Source organism: Schistocerca nitens, chromosome 6 (genome assembly GCF_023898315.1).
Source record: "Schistocerca nitens isolate TAMUIC-IGC-003100 chromosome 6, iqSchNite1.1, whole genome shotgun sequence".
In the NCBI taxonomy this organism is placed as follows: Eukaryota; Metazoa; Arthropoda; class Insecta; order Orthoptera; family Acrididae; genus Schistocerca; species Schistocerca nitens.
In genome coordinates, this window is record NC_064619.1 from 329,254,303 (window position 1) to 329,278,619 (window position 24,317).

General features: G+C 41.7%; 1 protein-coding gene across 3 annotated transcripts in view; it reads right to left on the reverse strand.

The window, feature by feature from the left end:
- Positions 1 to 24,317, reverse strand: part of LOC126263184 (heterogeneous nuclear ribonucleoprotein L) — a 173,117-nt gene that overhangs the window by 58,244 nt on the left and 90,556 nt on the right. For all 3 annotated transcript variants that reach the window (XM_049960241.1, XM_049960242.1, XM_049960240.1), the window contains exon 6: positions 10,314 to 10,377. In XM_049960241.1, the coding sequence (XP_049816198.1) occupies positions 10,314 to 10,377 (64 nt within the window). The remainder of the gene's footprint in view (positions 1 to 10,313; positions 10,378 to 24,317) is intronic.

Below are 24,317 nucleotides of genomic sequence, written 5' to 3' on the forward strand. Positions count from 1 at the left end.
GCATGTTTAAATGGACGTAGGTCACAGAGGTTATAGAGATTAAGATACTGGCATAAGGCAAGCTAGCTCGTATCTATAGCAATACAATCTTCTAACTGGAAGCACGAACATCTACCCAAAGGTGCTTTGGCAACCTGTTCACAAGATCTGGCACCCTCTGCCTTCCATCCAGCCTCAAGTGATAACGAAAATCAGTTTTAAAAAAATTCCCCGAGTTCTAACACTGGAGTTAGGCATTTTTCAGAGCTATCAGCTTCTGCACTAAAGGGATGTAATCGATTCCCAGAAAAACGTTTGTGTAAGTGCACTGGCATACTTTGGCGCTACGTCGAGAAATAAAAGTTAATTAGGACCTAAAAGAGTCAAGTGGATGATTTCACACTATCCTCTGTTTTTCCCATGAAAGGAAAATGTCAATGAAATGCTCACTAATTTCGTCATTTTTTGACATTCTAAGGCACCTTCTCTTAAGGAAACCAAACAATTGAGCATAAAAACTGCACCAGCTGTTAGCCGTCAGCTAGTATTGCAGATTCTGAAATTAGTTCGTTCGGCAATGAATAGAAGCCCCAGCAGAGAGAGAGAGAGAGAGAGAGAGAGAGAGAGAGAGAGAGAGAGAGAGAGAACTACCCTTCACGTGCATTTCGATATGTACTACCTAAAATAACGGTGACGGCATGTGCGTCACATGACAGGAATATGTTGTCAACCCACCTAACTTGTACACTTGGCGAAGGGGTAAAAAGATTCTTCTACCTTGCCCGATTTAGGTTTTCTTGTGGATGCGATAATCACTCCCAAAAAAGTGATGAAAACCTAAGAGTTTGTCACAAACTGAAAATAAAAAATTAAAATTTTCACTCGGCGGTCGACTTGAACCTAGGACCTTTCGTTCCGCAGCTGCTGACGTTACCACGAGACCACGGCGCTCCTGCGTTCTCAGTCTCCTTGACATTGCATATCTTCCCATGAACTACTCAGTTTGTATATTTTGCTTATTTTTTCACAGTTCCACACAACTTCTTCCTGTTTTCTAAATTGATCTGTTTTCAGTTTTTCAAGGTCTATCCACTGTGCCAACTTATAACTAAATCTGAGGGGGGTGCGATGGGGAGGTTCCCTTGTAAGATAAAAAGGAGTTAAAATGACTACACGTTAACCCCACTCGACGGAAGCAAAGGCAGCTAAAACAGGGACTTCGAGAAAGGTCTATAGAATACGCCAGATAGAAACAAAGGTCCTGAAGTGAAGATTAAATGTCCTTCGCCGTATTGCCATGACGGATAAAAAGAGAAACGCGGTCGACAGTCCGCGCGTCTTTCGCTAAAACGACCGATAACTCACGCGGCATACATAAATGAGAATGTACGTGGTTAAAGAAAGGACATTCCGTCAGGAAATTGCGAACCGTCAGAGGTTGAGGACAATGAGCACAAGAAATGGTGATGGCTAAAAAGACCGTGTCCAATACTCAACCTAGTTAAAATGGTGATTTCGAGGGTCGAGAGGAGGTCGTCCAAGACGCTGGAAGAGGATGAATTCCCCGAAGCTTGGGCCATGAAGGAAGGGCCAGTGGTGATGCCAAAGTGACACCACCTGCTAATAGACAACACAGAGATCGTCGGAGTGAGTGGAAGAACTAACGGGCTTTGAGGGTACGAGTACTGCAGCCTTGGCAGCAGCGTCAGCGGCTTAGTTTCCCGTCGACAAACTTTACCAGGAACCCACTAACATCACAGATGTTCCAGCAAGAGTGAGCCAGTGACAGCTTTCCTGGCCCCTTTGCACTACGGGGTGGACAGTGTACAGCATACCGAGGCTCTGAACGGCATGGACTGTCAGAGCAGACGACGCGATTGGAAAGACTGCGACGCTGGATGTGCTGCGTGGGCTGATCAGGGTGAAATACTCAGCAGTGTTCCGGAAGTGGATACCGAAAACCGTCGTTACCAATGACTACGGTCAGTCCGATAGCCATACCTGTACACAAAGTTACCGTTGCGAAGTTTCATGTGAAGGTCGTGAAACTCACAGCGATAGAGCGAGGATGGAGCGAACGAAGGCCAAGGTGAACATGGGCCGCCACACGGAGCCAAGGCGGTCAAAGGTATAAACTCATCGGGAAAATGGCAGGAAGCATGAAATTAAACTGCCGGAGCAATAGCCGAAAGCGAACTCCAGGAGGTAACAGAAGAGGAACGCGCCCCATATTGGCAATCAAAGGAGTCATCAAAGAAGCATAGGATGCGTGATCAGGAATGGCAGACGCAAGGCATGCGTATCTGCCGAGGAGAAAGTCACGGTGGTATGACTGTTCGGCGGCTTCGGCATACAGACATTCAACCGGGCTGGTGTAGAAGGCGCTAGTGGCCAAACGGATGCCACGATGGTGGATAGTACTGAGACCGCGTAAGAGGGGCGGACGTGCACATGCGTAAACTGAACACCCATATTCTAGTTTCGAACGGACAATGGACCGGTACAAATGGAAGCAGGTGGTCCGATCCGTTCCCCAGGAAGTACCGCTGAGGACACGTAGTAAAAGGATATTGTGGAACCGCGTACTGCGGGCGGCCAGGTAAGACATTTGGGCAGGCCAAGTTAGTTTCCTATCGAGCTTGAGCCCCAGGAATTTCGTAGTTTCAACGAACAGATGAGCAACAGGTGCGAGATGTAAAGACGGTGGAAGAAACCAAGCCGCTAGATATTCATACGAATGGTTGTTAATGGAAAAGCGAAAACGATTGTCGAGGCTCCACGAGTAAAGACGAATGAGACATCGCCGAAGACGCCGCACAAGGAGACAAGTCTGTGGAGCATGCAATAGATCGAAAAATCAACGAAAAGGGATCTGGATATGTCCGGCGGAATACAGGCCATTATAGGGTTAATTGCGAAAGCAAAGAACACGCTCGGTACGGTATCAGGAGAAACACCGTTTTCACGGATAAACGTGTCCGACAAGGAAGAACCCAATTCCGTCTTTTAAAAATTCCTGAAGCCAAAGCAAACGGGACACACTGCCACGGAAGCTCCACGTGTAGGTAAGTACGGAGGATACCAGTCTTCCAGGAAGTGTCGTGGGCTTTCTCCAATTCGAACACGGCCACAGCCTGGTATTTCTGCAGAAAACCATTCATGACATAGGTTCACGAAGTGACGAGATGGTCAACCGCAGAACGGCGCGCTCGATATTCACACTGTGCAATGGTTAGTATATGCCCATATGTTCCACCACCTTGCAAACACAGCTGGTGACAAATGGGGTGATAACTAGAGGGAAGGTGTTTGTCCTTACCAGTCTTTGGTATGGGTACGACTGTCTGGGGAACGTGCCCTCTGACCAAATGCGATTGTATGTATGAAGGAGAAAGTGTTTGCCCGCAAGCGAAAGAAGCTGCAACATCTGAATGTTAACATCGTCCGGCCCTGGGGCGGTGGATGGGGATGAAGTGAGAGTATGATCTAGCTCATAGTGAAGGCGGCGCTGTAGCACTCACGCTTCTCAGAAGAGAAGGATATCGCCCGAGCTTCCTCCAGTCAATTACGCCTGCACTGTGCACAGGATCATCGCGATCGGACTATTGATCAATTGAACCGTGTCACCGGGTCGGATAATCATGTCTGCCACACCAGGTCGATTATCGTGCCGGGATAAGCCGTTGCCAGTGAAAACTACTGCTCGAAATATGCGCCGCAACAGCTTTGAACTGCTTGAACTTTGAGGGCCACCACTATCACTTCATGCCTGATCGTCTTCGCCAACAGAGAAGCCATCTTCCAGTAGGTTAACTGTCCGCGTCCCAAAGTCACCTTCGTGCTACAATGGTTTGAAGAGCGTGACAGCTAACTCGCGTCGCCTCACACGAACCCGATGGAACACATCTGGGATGCTATCCACAAACCAACGGTTCGTAGTTTACAGGAATTACGTGAACTGTGCGTGGACATCTCGTGCCACACACATCCGGAAACCTATCAACGGCTTACAGAATCCATGCCACGCATAATCGCTGCTGTTTTGCGTTCCAAAAGCGGGCCAACACACTACTAAGTAGGTTGCCATGTTTTGGTTCACCAGGACGTTACAGAGCCAGGTTTTGCAAATTTCGGACATAACATTAAGTCTACTGAGAACAGATGTTCAGTATCAATTTCTTCAATCATTGTATTATCTTAGCTAAGTCTTTTCACTCAGCAGTTTCTTGCAAACTGCCTTTAACATAATTACAAAACCACCAGCCGTCATCAGATACTGGGAGTAGCACATACTTTCCCAATAAATAAATAGAAAACATACCTGGCTGATAGTCAATCCAGAGCCATTGAAAAATGGCTTTGCTACGTACTTTACATGGCAACACAGGAAACCCTCAAATTTTAAAAACGTTTTGAGGTTACATTCTGTCTGTTATCGTTGTAATTTAGAATTTATTACGAACTTTATAAACCTGCTTTGCAAAAAAATAAATTACCTCTACAGCTCTTCCCATTTATGTAGTTCATCACTTTGATTTCCTTCCATCGTCTGGATTCAGTGTCGCCCACAACAGAAACTACGGAAAGATGCTCACGGGCTCGCTAGCCATTGTGTGGAGAAGAAACGTACGATTTCTAAAGTAATCGAGAAGTCATTAGGTGACACAAATAGCTATCTGAACACATTTCTTGATCCTTCACGACAACAATACCTGTGGTTACCACAATGACTTCAACAGGGAAGATTTTAAAACTGATTATTTCAACGATACTACCACCACCACCACCACCACCACCACCACCACCACCTCATTTCAACCACTACTGTTACAAAATCAACAGCGTTAAACTGACCCTTCACGCGGTGGCTGTCGGGTACGATCAGAGCGTGCCTTGTCCTCACATTAAGGCTGCCTAGAGAAAATGGGCATATTGTTGGCACCATTACCTATGTTTTGCGCTTACACAATGACAGATGTGACACCCGCGGAAATACTGACAGCGCTCGGAGAATTCCAAAAACAAGTGCCCATTTTCTCCGCAACCAGCAGCACCACTAAAATGGGGTCAACATATCGTGGTCAAATTGCAGGGGAGGTATGTCGGCTCTATTCACTACAGATTGGATGCAGCAAGCTGCTCAGTGCATCCACATAATTCTCCGATGTGAAAAGAACTGTACATTTCCTACAAGCTTCAGGTGAAATAGCCTTTCCTAAGACGGTTGAAAATATGAGCAGTATCCCAAAGCTGCTTTGTATTCCTGCGAATGCTGAGACTTATGTTGATATTACATAAAACTGGGGGAGAACATGTTAAGTCCGCTTAGGGCATCATCAGAGATTATTATTTGGTGTACTTTTGTGAAAGCATTTACAGAATTCAAAAACCCAAATAAATGAGATCACAATTTGAACTATGATTTTTTATGACGTCTCTGATTATGCATTTTACACGTGTCAGTACCTAGAACTGTGAATCTGACTTGTTTCTACAGAGATAGAGAGTCAACAATTTACGTAGTATGATATAAGTTTCACAATCTGATACTGCTTTGGATTGACACTATTCCTACTAGGATACCGTCAAATAGACAATTTTATTTCATCTGCGACAGCTTCCTGTTACCTCCACATTTGAATACCAATTTGTATGGTGAAAGTTAGTGTGGTTGTCCGGAATGTAATAAAACTGTGTGCGTATCGAAAAATGACGCCCTGATGTAACATCAAAATGAGAAGAAACAAACCAACCCCAAAATCTCAATAGAAAAAATACGGTATAGCTCAAACTGCGAGTTTATCAAGACTAACGGCGAACCATGCCTGCGTTTCCCCCACAATAAAAAATTTGTATTATTTCATATAAATTTTGACTACAAAACTAGGGATTTTTATTTTTAAGCTCGAGACTAGACAAACTACCAGCAGAAAGTCAACTAACAAAGATTCAAGAAACAGCTTTAAACGATGACGACTCTTTGAATATACTACAACCCTCTTTGTATCGCTCCGTGGGGATCGTGAGTGCAAGATTAATTATAGCTCACGGAGGCATTTAAACACTCATTCTACCAGAGTTACTAGCGTGAATGAAATGGGAAAGACCCTAGTAGATGGTATATTGGGATGTACCACCTAACATGTACGTGGTAATGGCCCTTACAACATAGGTGTACATTGGTGCACACATTACCTATTCAACAAACTGGTTAATTATAGTCTGATCAAAATTACTTTATAGTTTGCACGTCACGCGTTGGATCTGGGTACCTCCAATCAGAGCGCTCGACATCGCGCCCAATCAACAACTTGTCGGTTCACTTCCAATTCCTTGTCCTAACAAACTACTCAGACGCAAAAGACGCAATTCGGCGTCACATACAGTTATAATAACGAAACAGATCGGCTTACATTACGTAAGTAATGAACGACATAGTGCGAAACAAAAATCCATCGTTGCATTAAACTGAGTAGAGGATGGGAGGTTGACCGTCAAATGCAGCAAATTTTTTTTATATCTATATGTAATCAAGATTCTATTATTATTATTATCCAATTAATTGGTTTTAATGTATTTTTGTATGTCTAATACTTTGCCACATTTTCATCATCGTATTGACTTTGTAATTGCTCTTTTTTCCTATTGCTCTTTTTCGTTTTGGACTACCTGTGTCGCCTATAATCTGCAACCAAGTGCCAACCACGATTGTTCATCGATTTTTAACGCAGAATCTTATGTAGACAGTGTTAGAACAGTTTCAGGTAATCAGCGACAGTGAAAAATAACTGTTTGCTTTTAGCGCTGAAACTAATTTTTCTGTGTTGAGTTTGCTCGTACAGGTTGGCTTTAATCGCCGTGAAGGGCGCAATATTTTAGCTCTGCCCCCGATTGTTGACGGTTTTCTCGGATACATTTCACACTACGCGATTGTGGTTAGGTTAGGACATTAGTTTAAATTCAGGGCTCTAAACCGCGTCGAATCCCGCAGTTCAGCTACCGACAGAGCACCTTGCGTTCCCATCATACATTACGGTGGCCGCTTCCAACACTGCTCCGCGTTACAAATCACAACAAGAAACACCACATGTTAAGTGACTCGCAATATTTGTCGCCCATAAGCGAGCGGCAGTCGATGTGGCAGCAATTTAGCGGTAAGTGACATTCGTCATCTGTCAAGTAACTTTGATGGGACTACAATTTTATCAACCTAGAAGTTGGTTTTACATATACACTTACTATTTTCATTGTCACTATTTGGTGATTAACATGTTTAATCTTTTTCTAGATAATTACAGATATTGCACGCAAATATTTCGAAAGTGTCATGTTTAACGCGGTTGGAAACTTAGTACACTTAAAGACATTACGTAATTCATACTTCTGTCGAGTAGACATAACACCGCTACTTTTATGGCAAGGCTTACCACATATTCAAATTCTACTTTTGCTTGGCTTATTCTTACTATGTTACACAGTTGCTAACGTTTTATTCGTTACCACCACATTTTTGTTAATCAGAACTCAATTTCACGTTGTTCAGCAGCAAAATGTAGTGGTTCTTCATCTAAAATCTGTTTAGTCAACCGAAAAACAATACCAATGTAATTCGAGAAACTTGATAAAAATTTAAACCGCTCTGATTAGGCTGTACACACTTACGTCCCGGTCACTCTCTGTTCCAAATAAGCTACCCACATAGCCGTAGTAATCTGTTATCGGCCTTTCCAGCCCCAGTTCTCTTTTGGGTTTTTTTGTGCTGTTGGGTCACCCAAGGTTCCGCTGCTCTCGTTGCCATTTCACTTATTCCGACACAAGGAAGAATGATTTATTTATTCTGAATAGTAACTCATTTTCATATAATGACCTGTTCATTTATAGAATTTAATTACGGACAGGCAGAGAAAAATCAATATTTTTAAAATTATTACTGCCCGTAATATTAAAATCCAGTCCAGCCTTTGGCCAGAACTACTGTCTGTGGGGTGCGACTCGTACGCTGGGGCCAGCAGCTACCCCCCACTGGCGGGCCAGGAAGATCGATGCAGCACGTGGCCGGGGGCTTGCCACATTGCAGGGGTCAACTCCAAACACTGCTCTCATAATCTCGTGCTTGTGCTCAGAGGAGTAGCAAGTTTATGGAAAACTTGTCAGAAAGGAAACATTTACTCCTCTACTTGCACCAATCAAGAAACAATTACCAGTACCAGTTACGACTTTTCTCGGCTGATTCATCATAACTTACTGCTTGACAATAGCAACTGTACAAAGGTTTAGCTGCAACTGTCTAGAACACTGTATTGCACAGCAATACTGATTCTGCAGACTTAAGGCAGCCAACAAAGTAGTGAAAATAACGGTCTTGCATATATTACCAGTACAACGCGAAAAATCGGATAACCAAGTTGAAAGAATTAAAAAAGTCTATGCAGCAGAAGAATCTAAAAGGCATTATGGCAGTTTAGAAACTAAATTATTTTTTGTGATTCTAAATTGCATTCTTGTCAGTCATTTAAATTATTCCAGGGAAACTACGCAAATTGGGACTAACCAGCCACTGTTAAAGGTTTGCTGCTTTTTACTTGATAGCTGATATTACTAGCTTGAAGAGCAAGCCTATGCATGCAATAAAACTCAGAATCAAATGCAAACTAATTGCAACTTTGAAATACACTGAAAAATCTACTGAAATTACACGCTTTAATAAGATTAAAGATTTACTTTAAAGAGACAATGATGTCCAGCGAAATCCATTTTTTAACAGTAAGATACAGCTTTAAGGCAAAATTATTTCATTTAAAAACAAATACTAGCTGTGGACAACGAGAGAAGTTTTAAAATTAAGAACTGTGAACCGTTGTATCTATAGCGTCATAAAATTTTAACACCGTGTCATTTTAAAGAAGTAATACTAACCTAGCCGTCTAAATAATGATTTAATAGCTGGGCACTACATCAATTTATCTAGAGAGCACTAACCTAAATCATAAAAATTGTGGTATTACTGATGTTCTTATCGCCCATTTTTAAAACGAAACAGCCGTGGGTCCGAACTATGAAGTGTTCCAGTATGATTTGTCTGTAAGCGGCGAGGAATTAGAATGCATCAGATGATACTTACCCCTAAATGTTAGTTCCAGAAAAAGAAATCAAACCTACCACAAATCTGATGGGGAATAGATCCCTCACTGTACACGAAACTAAGGACTTACTACCGTGGCGACCGCGCCTACTCCATCATAGACTTCATCCAAATTAGCAACATATGTAGTGCTTCACCACAAATTAAAGTGGCAGAATACAAGCTCCAGACGATCAAGCGTTTAGATAATATAATATTTTTGGCACAAGTCGGAAGACACATGAGGCGTTGACGTAAGCGTAGTTTCCAGGCAACGGCTGGCGCAGTGAACCTAGTACAGAACGGTAAACGAGTGTCTTGTGGTCGAGTCCCTATGAGGAAACATTTTTATTTTCAATTCTCCGTTACACTGAAAATAAGCCCAAATAGTACAAAATATGTTTTATTCATTCATATCTTCATAAAACGTATGAAAAGGGAAAGGAAAATTTGGGATGACAAATAGTTTCCAAAATGGGCTGTACTTGCAGCGCCACGAGGTCTCTGCAAGTAACGTTCCAAGAAGGGGTTGTAGTTACAAGAAGGGGTTGTAGTTAAAGTGCACAGAACTCCCGTTCGTTTCATTCTGACCTTCGAGCTCCCCTGTCAGCTGCACGCGTAAAATAATTTTCCCCCTTTTCACGACGAAAATCATCCCAGCAAGTCTAAATCAACAGTAAAAATAAGAGAATATGATTTTTTTTATACGAAGTTCTCTTATGCGCCTTACACTCCCTTCCTAGCAATTTGCAATCCCAAATTTTCCTTTTCATGCATTTTATGAAAATAATATGCCCAATATTATCTGCAGTATAAGTAACACAACAATAGAAATTAAGTCTCCACAGAGGGTCTGGATTCCAGGGTCCTCTGACCACCGTTCTGTATTATTTCCGCCGATTCGACCGCTGCCTGAAAAGTACGCTAATATGAAACTATCATGTCTCTCCCGCCCCGCGTCTGACGGGCTATATTGACTGAAACGCTTTCTTTCTGGCCACGCCCTGCATATGCCATTAATATGTACTAAATCCGTGATGAGGAGTAGGTTCAGTCTCCTTCCAAGTGCCAAATTAAATGGAAACAGGAACATCAATAGCTGGATGTAATTTATTCAGACAACTGTTAAACATAATTTCGTTAATGGTCTCAAGCTCAACATTTACTCAATCTCAATGTTTGACCACACTAAGTACGTTAACTGCTGACTTACCAACATTTGGATTGGTGTAATCCCAGCTTTCTGCATCATTCTTGTAAACATTCAGTTTAGTTGGCTGTAACAGAACAACCATGTGAACATTTAACAGCTATCATAAATAGTATACTGACAATACAGATGTTTATATTTATGCAGAAGATTTGCTCTGTGTGTTTTGAGTAATGTTCTCTATTGTCTTCTACTAACATGATTTTCGTTCTGAGTAATGCGAAGGAGGACAATAATACAACTCAACACTTTTACTCAATAGAAATGTGTCTTACCACCATTGCCGATCTTTCGATTTAGGCCTTCACTTTGATCCTACTACCGATTTCAAAATTGTTCTTTGAGAACTATTGTTCAATTTAAGGATGAGGTAATGGAAATATGAAAAGCACCCTGTATTCCCCTTTAGTCTTTGCTTATTTAACAACAACATATACACACTTTAAGCATGTAGCTGACAAGTAGACTAGATGTTCACAGAAATTTTAATCCATCGTAATCTAGTATATGCTAAGGCTAGTTAACTTTTTCAAGTTAAAAAACTGCGAAAATTTTGTTTAAGAGTGATAATTAAGAATAAAGAAGTGGGCAAATTACTTTCAGTAATTTGCTTTTTCGTCAGTTTCCTTTTATGAATTATAGAGCGACCAGGCACTTAATCACGACTAGCTTAAAATTCTGATGATTTACGTTTAAGAATTAATAAGAACTTAATAGCTGAAAATATATTTCAGAGATAAAAATACAATGATCAATCGGCAGCAGACAAAATATGAAATTGAACTACAGAAACAGCGCCATTAACGCGTGCGCAATACCTGACAAATGTTAAGCATTTACGATCTCTAAGTAAGATTTTCTGCCAATATGAGTACCTAACAAGCCTACAATGCAATAAATATTTCCATGTTTTTCTGTAACTTTTACTCTTATTAGCAGAAATGCTAAAATTGTTTCGAGTGCCCAACTACTCCCGAAACCACTGAGCCTGTCCTTATCCCTCTCCTTCGCTTTCTCGTACGTAATACTAGACTGACAGCATGTTCATTTTCACATTTATCCATTATTACTTCCTTTGGAAGCGAAATACTTCAATTCTTTCGAATTTTTGGTGGAACTTCTCTAACACTGCACATGTAATTCAGAGCTTTACTTTTTCTGCCCTACCATTTAGCCTAGATGCCTCTACGAGTTCCTCTTATTTCTTCAACAGAGCGTTCATTCCTCCAGCATCGTGCAAAGATTTTTGAAATTCATACACAAAGATTGAACTTACCGCATCATCACGATCTTTAACTATATTCTCCTATTCAACTAGCTTAATTTCTTCAGAGTAGCTATAATTTTGTCTAATTATTCTTGCCATATTTCGCCTCTGGTTGCACTTCTTACCTGTTCATTCGTAATCACTGCCCTTTTACTGTCATCTCTAAGGTGATCATGTATTAGGTCGTGCTAACAACCATATTACTCTGCTTCGATGATTTAGCAACCTCATCTTACACATTCTTTCTTTAGTTCTGCATTTCCAGATTTGTATATCTTCAACAGTTTTTGCAGCATTATAGTTGTCTTACTTGAAGTTGTGCGGAACAATGGCATCTCAAATTTCACTAGCTTCAGGTGCTCTGAACAACGTTTTTCATTAAGTATTTGAATATTTCCTTCACTGTAGTGTCATACAGGGATAGATTTTGGATACAACATTTCGTCTTCGCATTTTATATCGTATAAACACACTCAATCAAATGTCCGGGAATCTTGATCAAGAAAGAAATATGTAGGCGCAGCTATAATGACATAAGTTCACACTGCCCTAAGAAGCAAGCATACGAGATGTGGCTAGAAAAAAACCTGACTAGTACTGGTGAAACAATAAAACGAATGCAATAAGGCTGAAAGTCGCGTGGCCTGTCACGTGACTCTCGCTCCGCCTACTGCTCGAGTTTCATCTGCCTCCTGCACTCAGTCTGCCCGTGGCGTCTGTTTTAAGTAGTCGACGTTTTGTCTGTGCGTCGGAAAATGTTGAGTGTACAGAAAGACCAGCGTGGTAACATCAAATTTTGTTTCAAACTAGGAAAATCTGCAAGTGAAACGTTTGTAATGTTACAACAAGTGTACGGCGATGATTGTTTATCGCGAACACAAGTGTTTGAGTGGTTTAAACGATTTAAAGATGGCCGCGAAGACACCAGTGATGACACTCGCACTGGCAGACCATATTGTCAGCAAAAACTGATGCAAACATTGAAAAAATCGGTAAACTTGTTCGACACTTTCCTTGTCAACTCCTGTTAACTCAGACACTGCTCTGATTGTTAAACGGCGATCTTGTCGAACAAGGTCACGTGACAGGCCACGCGACTTTCAGCCTTATTGCATTCGTTTTATTGTTTCACCAGTACTAGTCCGGTTTTTTCTAGCCACACCTCGTAAAACGTTTTGAGTCTCTAGAACCAGTCTCCGGGCAAATTACACTGCGAACAAGACATTTTTTGGATTCTTCACAACAATCTAATATGAAGGATTTGGATTTCCGATCGTTTCCGATATAAAGATGAAGAAACGAATATTCTATCACTAATTTATTTGTGGGTCATGCCGAGCAGTCTTATGAAAACTGTCACGCAACGATAGTTTGAGAGGCAGCTGTTTAGAAGTTGAACTACACGATATAAGCAGACTTGCAAAAAATAAAATGAATAGCCTCATTAGTAACGTTACATTTCAGAAGCAGTGTCGTCAGCCCAAGCGTGTTTTGGGTCTCTGAATACTGCTCATTAACTTTTAATTTAACGTCGTTAATGTTCTTTATATAAACCTTGCTAGGGCGCTATAAATAGTATAGCCACGCGCAAGGTTCCTCTTCCCTGTGGATGACTCACTTGCACAGCATCCCGGTAGTTGGGTAACGTTTTGGACTAATTCTGTAACTCCTGTTCCATTCTCAATCTACGTACCGTTGTCAGCAAATGTTTTCACTTTACACTTTCATCATAGTTAATACCGCCGAGATCACGCCGAAACAGTCGCAATTCGGCAGATTCAAGAAAATTAAATGTTACAGCGACTGTTAAACGAAAATTATCATATTCTTAAATATTAATGATCTGCGCAAGAAAATTTCTTTACAGTGCAAAAATAATAAACGCGACAGTTTCAAGGTGTGAAAGATGGAAAATGCCAATACTATTTTAAGAGCTCAACTTTCTCGCTTATTTCATTAAAATAGCATCCCTGTTAACCCGTGCTTTCATAAAGTTTCACTCCACAGGAGAAAAGATAGTCCAGCTGAACACAATGAACGATCGGTTGTAATAAATGCCACATACAACTGTGCAAATCGCTACCTGTATTTATTATGCGCTGCCAACAATAAACGCACGTGAGCGCTCAATAATGATGAACAAAGCGTGAACGTAGTTAACATGTAACCTTGAACTTTGCCCAGTCTCGTGCACATGCTGCACTCAATCATCTAACAGCAGCTCCTCTCCCTTGCTTCCAAACGGTTGTTCATCGTTGTGATAAGTTTTATTCTTGGAGATGTGTAGAGAGAAATTGTACTGCTTTGAGTATGGGCTGGGATAAAATATATCTTACATCCTAGGTTGGGTTCCCACTTTAGAATTGGGTTATAATTTCTTTTTGATGACTATGGTATCGTGGTCGATGCAGACTTATGATCCAAAATTGGTAATTTTTATAGTAATACAGAAACTGAAGGTGGTGATCGTGCAGATAAGGCTCCATCATAGAAAATTTTCTCTGAAAGTAGAGCATGATGCATCTACAGGAAATAATGAACGTTTATTACTATGAAAAAATGGATAACGTGGTGTAAGAAGGGATGCAACAAGCATCCGAACAAGGAGACACTCATTACACATTTGGCGGGGTAGTTGATGAAGGGAAAAGTTTTTTTTCCAGATAATTAAGAAGAAGACTTATAGGAAGTGATTTTCACAAGTGGAACACCAACAGAGTGCAACAAGTGAGAGACAAACATCACACCAGACTGGGAATCGATTAAATCTTACAGAACTGAAAGCATTCACAAGAGTTTTGTTCTTTTTAGCTACGTAGAAAACAGGCAATTAAAGCTTAGAAGCAATGTTTTCAACAGATGATACGGATCAGGAGATATTTAGTGCATAATTTCCGTGAAGGGAGTAATTTTTGCTTGCCTTCGTTTCGACAGTGCCAGTACAATATCAAGGAAAAAATCTGGTAGAACAGCAGCTACTTCATGGATATTTCAGAAGTTGGTTGAGAACTGCCAAGAAACGTATTGAATCGGGGAATATGCATGCACAGATGAATTGCTCATTGGATTTCGAGCAAGATGTAAATTTAGGATGTACATGCAAAAAAGCCTAGCAAGGATGGGCTTAAAACGTTCATTTTTTTAATGATGCACGAATAAGTTATTTTTCATGACATACATATTGTGTCAAACGCAGCGATGGAGAAACCTTAGCCAAAGAAGAAAACTTTATATTCCAAAACAGGCTGTACTCCGGCTCTGCAACCCTACTGCACCAGGAACTAATTTTAACATCACTGCCGGCAACAGGGTTTCGTCCATTACACTAATTAAGGAGCTACGAAATCGGAGAAACAAACTAGAAATTGCGAAAGAGTTTTTACCTTCAGCAGACAGGTACTTTCCTTCGTGTTTGGTTTTTATGATAATAGTATCATGGGTCTACATGGTACATGGTGCGGCGCAAGAACTTCCACATTTAAAAAACTAATAAACGAAGTACTGGAGGTATCCATTAACTCCTCTTTACATAGTGGTACATTGAAAGTCTATTTCATTAGGTTTTGAAATGTGGGCGCTGTTCTGCTCAATGCATTTGGAGAGTCGAAAACTGAAGTTTCGGTTCACTTTGTCAATCATGTGCGTCATGTTGGCAATAGCAACACGAATATTGTTCTACAGCTCACCTATAATCCGACGACCACTAGTATAAACCAATTAAGACAGCCACGACAAGAGTCACCAATGGATGTGTCGAGCGTGATGGCCAGTAAAGTTCAATCCTCACTTGAGACGGTTGAGGCAGTGTTCGAGCAAGAGTCATTGCTTGTTTTCATACCGTGGCGCCGTCTTGTTGGTACCGCACCTTCCCCAAATCCATTCCTTGAAGTTCGGAATGAAAAACTACTATTCAATCACCAGCACATAAAGCTCAGAAGAGACTATCATATCTTCGAAAAACGATGAGCCAATAATGACAATTTTGAATAACACATCCAACAGTCACGTACCGGTGTACGGTCGGAGGGAAGGCAACGGCAAATCACCTCCATTAGGACCTTGCCTAGTAAGGCGGTGCGGGTCTCCCGCATCGTTCCCCTACGCTCTGTAAAGAGGGGGCTACGGCAAATTTTACTGAAGAACTTAAAAGTAACAGTATGCTATTGAGTACAGCAGTTCACTTTCGTTCACAAACAATGTAATATTCGTATTCGTATTCGTCATAATTTACTTTTAAGTTTATTAAGTCACTGTTTACATATTACTCTAAAGAGTTTTTTTTTCACCGGGGCCGGTCGCGGTGGGCGTGCGGTTCTAGGCGCTTCAGTTCGGAACCGTGTTACTACTACGGTCGCAGGTTCGAATCCTGCCTCGGGCATGGATGTATATGATGTGCTTAGGTTAGTTAGGTTTAATGTTAAGTCCCATAGCGCTCAGAGCCATTTGAACCATTTTTCACCGGGTAGGAATACAAAATAAATGTAGCCACGTCACGGATTAAAACTTAAACCACATATTACGGCAAACGCCACTTTACCTTTCACGAATTCATGGTACATACAGCATCATTACCACGAATAAGTGCGTTCACCAAATTCTATTTACGCAAATGCCGGATAAATCGCCGAAAAAGAAAATTGTTAATATTTCCTCAACAATAACAGATCATGTAATTTCTTACGAGCCTGACGTTTCAAGCGTTGAATACAGTGCAAATTAAAGAGCAATATTTTACAGATATTTGCAGCCGCTTGGCATCGAAATTGCGTTCTGTTCTACCACTACAATAATCTTATGGTCTATTTAATCTTGATTTACAGCACAAACCATATACAAAGGCATTCATGAAAGATGTCTGGCAGCTTATAAATTAGTGCAGAGAAATCTATGTATCAAGAATGCACTGGCCGCAGCCTCACTTAAGACGACGGCCCGCTCGCTCCCCTCATAGTGGTAATTTTTTTTAACTATCTTTCCTTCCCACCCGGAAAGGAGAGGGGAGAGAGAGGGGGTTAGTCTCTAGTAGAACTTCGGTCTTTTGAGATTACGTTGTTATAACTATATTTTTTACTCTCACGTCGTTACCGTCTGTGACAAACGACTGTTGTAACCCATGAAATAGTTTCCGTGGCCCAAATGTCGTAAGTTCAAAGCAATAAAATAGCCAACGTTAAACTAAGCTACACATCACTCTGCCAAGATACAAGCACTAGCTTTATCTTTCCAGCATCTGTCACACACCATCGCTCTGCATGCTGCGGAATTACGGAATCCCACGCAAGCAAGGCGAAAATGTGGACTCACCATAGTTTTAGAAATATTTCATCATTCCGACCAACGACAGTGTTTAAATTCACTGTATTTAAACGTGAGAAGCTGCCTGATAATTTTGCAGAATATCGTAAAACTCATTCTGTGTCGATTTGGTGCTTTTGAACATGCGAGAACATTATTAAAGCGTGAATTTTACAGTTTGCATCAATGCTAACTTATAAAACCTGATTCTGCTGTACGTCACAGATTTACTGAATTTCCTACAATGGCAAATCCCTTGCTATAATTTAAAAATCACAAAAACCTACACAGTAAACTTTATATACAACGCTCCGAAGGGTGAGAGGGAGGGGAGGCGGAGGAAAAGAAGAAAAAAAGAGGGGGGCATTTTTTCAGGACAGAGAATTGTGGTTAGTCGTCAGTAAGAGGATTGCGGCAAGGCGTGGGTAAATATACTCTGGCCGACCAGCTAAGCTAACCGGACGGCAGGCGGAAGGAGAGGCTCGTCATGCCTGGACCCGGCCTGAACGCCAGACGCCGAATGCTCTCTCTGTGGCTGCCTGCCAGCACCATAAATTCGCCGGGACACTTCCTTTGTGTTATAACTGCCCGTTCTGTTTTAGCAGTCCTCTGAGCAGTTCGTCTTACAAAGTACTCTCTTCGTGATTATGGGTTGGAGGGCTTTACCTCACACTGAGCTAAACAGCATATTGCCCACAGCACAAGACACAGACTAAGGCGCAGGCACAAAAAGGAAGCAAGGTTTAAGTGGGGAAACGGCTGCTACGATTCGACCGAGAAACTAGGAACTGTGCGGTCTTTAAACGTGAATCATCTGAAAACTGTGGTAGGTCGGGTGAATAACAGCGTGTGAGGCGCAGCCAAGGGAAGCCAGTTGCCAAGGAACTCTAAATTACACTTGCCACTTTGGCAAACTGTCAGAGGTAGCGACAGCGAGTTGTCAAGATCGTGTCACTCGCACCATGGGAAAGTAGTTTACGATGGCATACATTCAGCTTACAACTGGAACGAATGTGGACTCTCGTAATTGCGAAAGCTAAGAAATAGATGATTACAGTTGCACACGTAACTAAGAGCATAGTAGCGGTCTTAATGTGGACTTTAAGGTGACATTCATTCCCACTTACCCCTGATTACGCTGGTAACATGTGAAAACTAACACACACATTCAAACCGACATTAATATCACGGAAACATCGAGCAGCTGAGTTGATGGAACGCGACAACCTATCATTCATCATTTTACGTAAGGTAAAAACCGAAAATATTCCCGATGTATTGTTTCTTCCAATTACTTTCAGTTTACAGTAAAAGTAACCCTGTTCACTATTCTATAGCAGTTTCAATACCGCAGTTGATTCAGTAAGCCAGGTTCCAATGGAGATCGTAAACTATATTAATTCCTCTGATCCAACAAAAAGCCCCTTGAGTGCGAGGTCTTTAATAAGGCTAATCAAAGGATTGTGTTAACAATTATGACAGAAACAATGTTAGCTGTTAATGACTATTAGCAGCGTGATGGCGACGGAAAGTGTCCGGGAGGTGCATGATCAACCTACAAAATAGACATCGTTGATATTCAAGGAATCTCAAAACAAACCATTAACTTGCACCATGTACATCGAATGAAGCAAAAGCAAGTTACTTCTACCAACTATTGGCCAGAAGCAGTGCTCATACCACACAGTTCTCTTACGCTCATTTTCCCACTCTTCCTTGCTATGGGGTAAAATCTCTTACTGTCCTTACAAGATCAAGCGCACGAGAAAGAATAGTTTAGGGCTGAGCATCTCCAATTTCTCGCAGCACAATAAATAACTTTCGAGCCAATTTACCTTCCACATTAACAGTCAGCATAATTTTATACGAATGCGTAATGCGTGAAGGCATTGGCGTCAGTTGATCTCCATACAACTCTTGGTACCTCTGATTTCCAGTGTTCATTTCATATGCATCTCTCTTCTGATCCCGATTGGTCGGAGTCGAAAAATTCCTTGCTGAGCTATGGGCTAAGTTCATCTGCGCTACAAATTTTCGAGTAGATTCCGAAGTTTGCTGTGCATCGTCAAATTGGCGCTATGTTCGAAATTGCGATATCTTACGCCTTCCAATCCTGTAGCACTGTTTGAAATGAGGCAAACACTCCTGACTTCAAAAATAGTTCAAATGGCTCTGAGCACTATGGGACTTAACATCTGTGGTCATCAGTCCCCTATAACTTAGAACTACTTAAACCTAACTAACCTAAGGACATCACACACATCCATGCCCGAGGCAGGATTCGAACCTGCGACCGTAGCAGTCGCGCGGTTCCGGACTGAGCGCCTAGAACCGCTAGACCACCGCGGCCGGCGCCACTCCCGACTACCCTTAACATCACTGTAACCTATATCGCAAGCAATATTATATGCATAACGTAGTACGTCACTAGAATGGACATCCTGTAAATTATATCGAGCAGCCTTGAAACGCGCGAAACACCAGTTTTTGTAACAAGTGCGCCTTATCCTCCCTTGAATATCCATAGTTTCTCGTATACATTACAGGTTTTTTCCTTTCTTTCTTTGCTGCACATCATCTTCCATGTACGTATGACGTATAACACCCGCTTTTTGGACAACGACTGTCCTTTACTACGGTTTACTAGAGACGGGATTTGTGGCTTCCTGTCCGACAAGGACGAGGAACTACATGGCTCGACAACTGTTTCAATGTCACTTTACTTGTTAAGTATGTATAGTCATCGCTGTACTCCTCATGTACATTGTCCGCACACATTCTATTGACATCTTGCAGAACGCTAATATTTCGTCTGCTACTTCTAAGTCTGCGAAGTTCCTCGAGTTCCTTTCTGACGAGATATCAAATTCAACAACTGTTGTAGATATAATGCAATGTTTGCTTTGTTTATCGGTGCCATTGCTCTGCTTTGTGTCAACACAACCAGCACTAGAAAATGTTGGGAGTTACTCGTTCACTAAGCAGTTCTAGTGCACTCTGTGGCCTCGTGTTATGCTCACCACTGGATACCTCAAATCCCACTACCTGTTGCCAGCCAGTATTGTCGAAGCAGTATGTGGGGGCGTCGAGTGCCGTTAACATTATCACAGGCCTTTTGCGACCTTGCACTCAAGGAGTTCCTTGTAAGAGAATGTTGCAAGTTCAACGAGTGCCTTTACTACCTCTCGTCCCAGCTAACGCATTTGATTGGTTTGATAGTTCTATGAGCGATGTACTTCGGTAGCCTTGGTATTGTGATCGCCGATAGTGATATTCCTGGCTTTACGGTGACCCAGGATAAGACTCCTCTTAGAAAGTACAAAATTAATGACTTATGAATGGTGCTTGTTGGAACAGATGGAGCCGGACAGCCACACATCTTGGTATGATATGTGCACTTGTTTTAATGTAACTGTAGCTATCCTGGGTGGTACTGTGTCGAGACACATAATAGATTAGGTCTTCCGCAATAGTGTGTGTGTGTATTTTCTCTCTTGTGAACAGGTGCCGTGTATTTCTGGTTAAAACCACTGACACTTAAAAAGCGAAGTTGGTTTCATTGTTTGGCATGTTATTCACCACAGCTGATCAGCAGGATGAGTGGTAGGAGCAAGGGAAGGTTTGTTTTCCGTTGGTTGAAAAACTCTTGTTACTACATCGCATAGGAATGTGATTTTCTCTCTCAGGAGCGATATACAGGAGGTAAGTGGATTGAATCTTTCACTTCACTGTGGAAGGTCAGAATCAGTGGGTTATTCGTCGAGTCACTGATAAAGTCAACTTTTTATTTCGTGGTTTCGGGCAACGTCGGCTTTGAAGGTGTAGCAGAACCTACTTGTAGGTCGCGTACTATGTAAGCGACAGAGGCGATTTACAGCGTGGGACATCTTGACACGAGACAGTCCACCTATAAGCGGCAGCATTGAGAGATACGATCGAGTGACCTGCTTGCGAGTGACCAACTCCAGCCACAAGATGGCTGCTGCTTACTACAGCCGACCAGCGTTTCTGTAAATCTGCAACCATAAACAGGATAACACTGCAGCTCACGAGTAAAGGCAACAAAAACTTAGGAAAATACGGGGACACAGGAGCGCCGTGCATGAAATTTACACAGTTTATCTTCATAGATAATTTTATAATTAATATAATCTACTATGAAGATCACCAGACAAATTCTTAGAATATACGCAGATAGGCAGGGAGATGTTCAACTACTTCCTCAATTAACAGTTAGGGATTCTCGCGTGAAACGCGAGTTTTCGAATTTCCAACAGCGGATACACGCGGAACAATGTCTAACGTTAAGTATGGGGAAAAAAAAAGAGAGAGGGGGGGGACTTTTCCCTTGTGTCTGTGATGTAGCGCTAGCGTCTTTGGCTAGTAATCTATAAAGTCCTGGGATTGGGTTCGGCTATTGAACTGACTCAACTATAATCTTATAACCTGTGAAATACTTTTTATCTATGCTGCTCTTCACATTGCTTCTCAAAAGTAATTTTTTGAGTTCGTGCCAAAGTACTTGATATTTTAAGTGAATACACACATACCAGGATATCAAAAACAAATTCCTAATAACACACAGAACAACCATGAATTTTAAATTTTTGACTGTTGGCAACATAATTCACCAGTAATCAATGCGAAGCATATCAATTATCTAAAACGCACTTCAATTGCCATACATATTTTGAGCATCATTTCAAGTTATTTCATATGTTCCTCGAATTGATTTCGTTTAGACAAACCATTATAAAAAAAAGTTTCTTTTTCTTTTTTCATCACGATATATTCTGAAAGCACGAGCTTACTGACATATCCTTTGCCTTCCCGGCGTCTTACATCCTTGAAACATGAATTTAGCACTTTAATCGAAGGAAGTCTCTAAGTATCACAACAACGTACACAACAAAAGTTGTGAATATCGTTAAACAACAAAAGGTTGAAATGTGAAAGACTTTACAACAATGACTTCTTGTAGTGCACTACCTTATTAACAAAGTAAACAATTTCATCTGAAAACGAATGATTCTGGTTAGTTACAAAAAAATCATTACAGAACGAAGCAGGCCCTCCCATAAGTCTTTAGTAGTGAGTACATCCTCCCCACACACGATGAATTCTTGCATTCTGCAAGGCATGCTCTGTATGAGACCAACTTTATCTTGGGTTATGACGTCTCCTTCCTCAATGACAGCTTCAGTGATGTCTTAAAGATTATCAGGTGGATTCGGACTGTACGATGGCCACCTTCAAAAGGTCCCATGTATGCTCAATCGCATTCATGTCCGGTGCGTGTGCTGGCCAATGCATTAGGTTGACGTTGCATCTTAGAAGACACCGAGACACTTAAGAGTACGGTGAGGTTCTGCATTGTCATCGACTTCGATTTCGCGTCTGTAGGATCTTACAATCATTTGTAGGACCTCTTGCAGGTATCTGGGACCAGTGAAATTGACACAGATGGGAGGAATCAGAGGGGTCCACTATTCAATCATTATTGCCGTCCAAAGCACCACACTTCCACCTACAAACAGATGGACTTCCTGAAAGTATGGGCGTTCCTGGTGTCGTCTAGCGCTTCTCTAAACACTAACAAGTATAATGTCGAGGCACAAACCAATTCTGGTCTCGTCAGCGAACAAGACATTACTCCATTCCGCAACTGTCCAATGTTGATGTATAACAGCCCAGGTCCTACGATTGCGTCGGTTCCGCTGGTTCAGTGAAAAAACTTCTCACTCGTTTTCTGGAATGAAGACAGTTTTGGTGCAATCTTCTACGCACTGTTTGGTCTGAGGTACGAACCCCTGTTGCCCAGGTGAAGTCATTTCCGATATATCTGGCATTTTATTTTGGGCGCCTGTGAGCCTACAGCTGGAGGAAACGATACTGCATTGATGATGTTACACGAGGACGAACACTGCAAGGTCTATCGTTCACCGTTTAGATCTTTCTGCACTCCCTCCACGCCAAAGACACACCACTTTGAGTGACATGTAATCGATGGCAACATCTTGCTCTGTATGACCTGCTGAGAGTAAAGCCATTATCCTATCAAAGTGCTGTGCGCCTCTACACGGCATGTTACTGCAGTGCTGAACACATACTCAATGAAGCTGTTAATACTGGACTGCTTTCGGTGTGCGTTGCGGCAGCGATATGTTTACATGACTGGGAAACTGTCACAAAGCATGCCACGTAGTTAACACCGCCAAGTAGATGGACTCTAAATGGATAATCCATGACGTGCCTAGGTCAATGAGACCTCTAGTACCGGACTGGATTTTACGATAGTATTCCCGCGTAATTAAATATTTGTTTGTAAAACGAGTCCTCACATTGATCAATATGATATACCGTTTGCTCATTTATTACTCTTCGTTTGGCTATGAAAATAATTATAAAAGCACATTGTGTAATTTATAGGTAGTCTTGTTTTCGCCCGGGGTCAAACGTTTGACCAAAACGTTTGGAGCGTTAAATCATGCGGCAAAATACGTCCTCTTAGTGTTCTGTCACTTGAAAAAATCTTTCTTCCATATCTTAAACCGTTTATGAAATATGGTTTTTACGACCACTTTAATCCCAACGCGCAGGAAAGGTATAATCCGTCCATCATAATAAATCTTATGTAAACATTGCACTATGTATTTTTACGCGTTTGCTCGACCCTCATTGGATTTCCGTTGCACGTGGGACTGCAGCCAAGCTGTCTTGAGTACTGTCAAGTACGATAATGTGGGACAACAGCTTTACCAGCTCCTTTGACAGCACTGGCCGGTCAGCTGGTACAGCTAGCCTGCAGTGACGTGGCCAGCTACAGTTTACACGTAAAAAAGAGACGACCAGTGGAGCACTACAGCTTCGAATGTCATTTAATTTTTAATCAGAATGAAATAACACACTGCAAATCTCCCGCAATACTCTCCTTAGACGACTAGACGAAAACCGCAAGACGTTATAGTTTTTCGGTACTACTGTATCAAAACAAGAATGATAAAAATTCCCGACTTAACGACAGGGTGCATAAGCTCTGTGTAACGTAGTAGTGTACTGAAGGATTTCACCGTATAGTTAAATACTGAAGCCACTGAAGGTATTACTTTACAGACTTGTTTGGCAATCTCTTAGCTCTATTTTCCGAATCCGAGAAATACATTTCAGTTCTGGAAGTGTCACCTGCTACGTTGATAACAAGCCTATCAACAGAATCCACGAAGCCAACCACGCGCAGCATTTTCTCTTTTATAACTAACCGTTCTATATTCCGCCAGTGTCCGGCAGTGACGTATGAAAAAGCTGCTTGCGTTGGTTCCAGTATGTCTGGCAGCTTGTTAAGGCTTGGCTCCAGATCAGTTCTGGTGGGTTCAAATTGTAACGGTACAGCAGGAAATGTAAAACTGCAGCATTTATATGGTGTGTTCGCTGCTGTTTTTCATGTT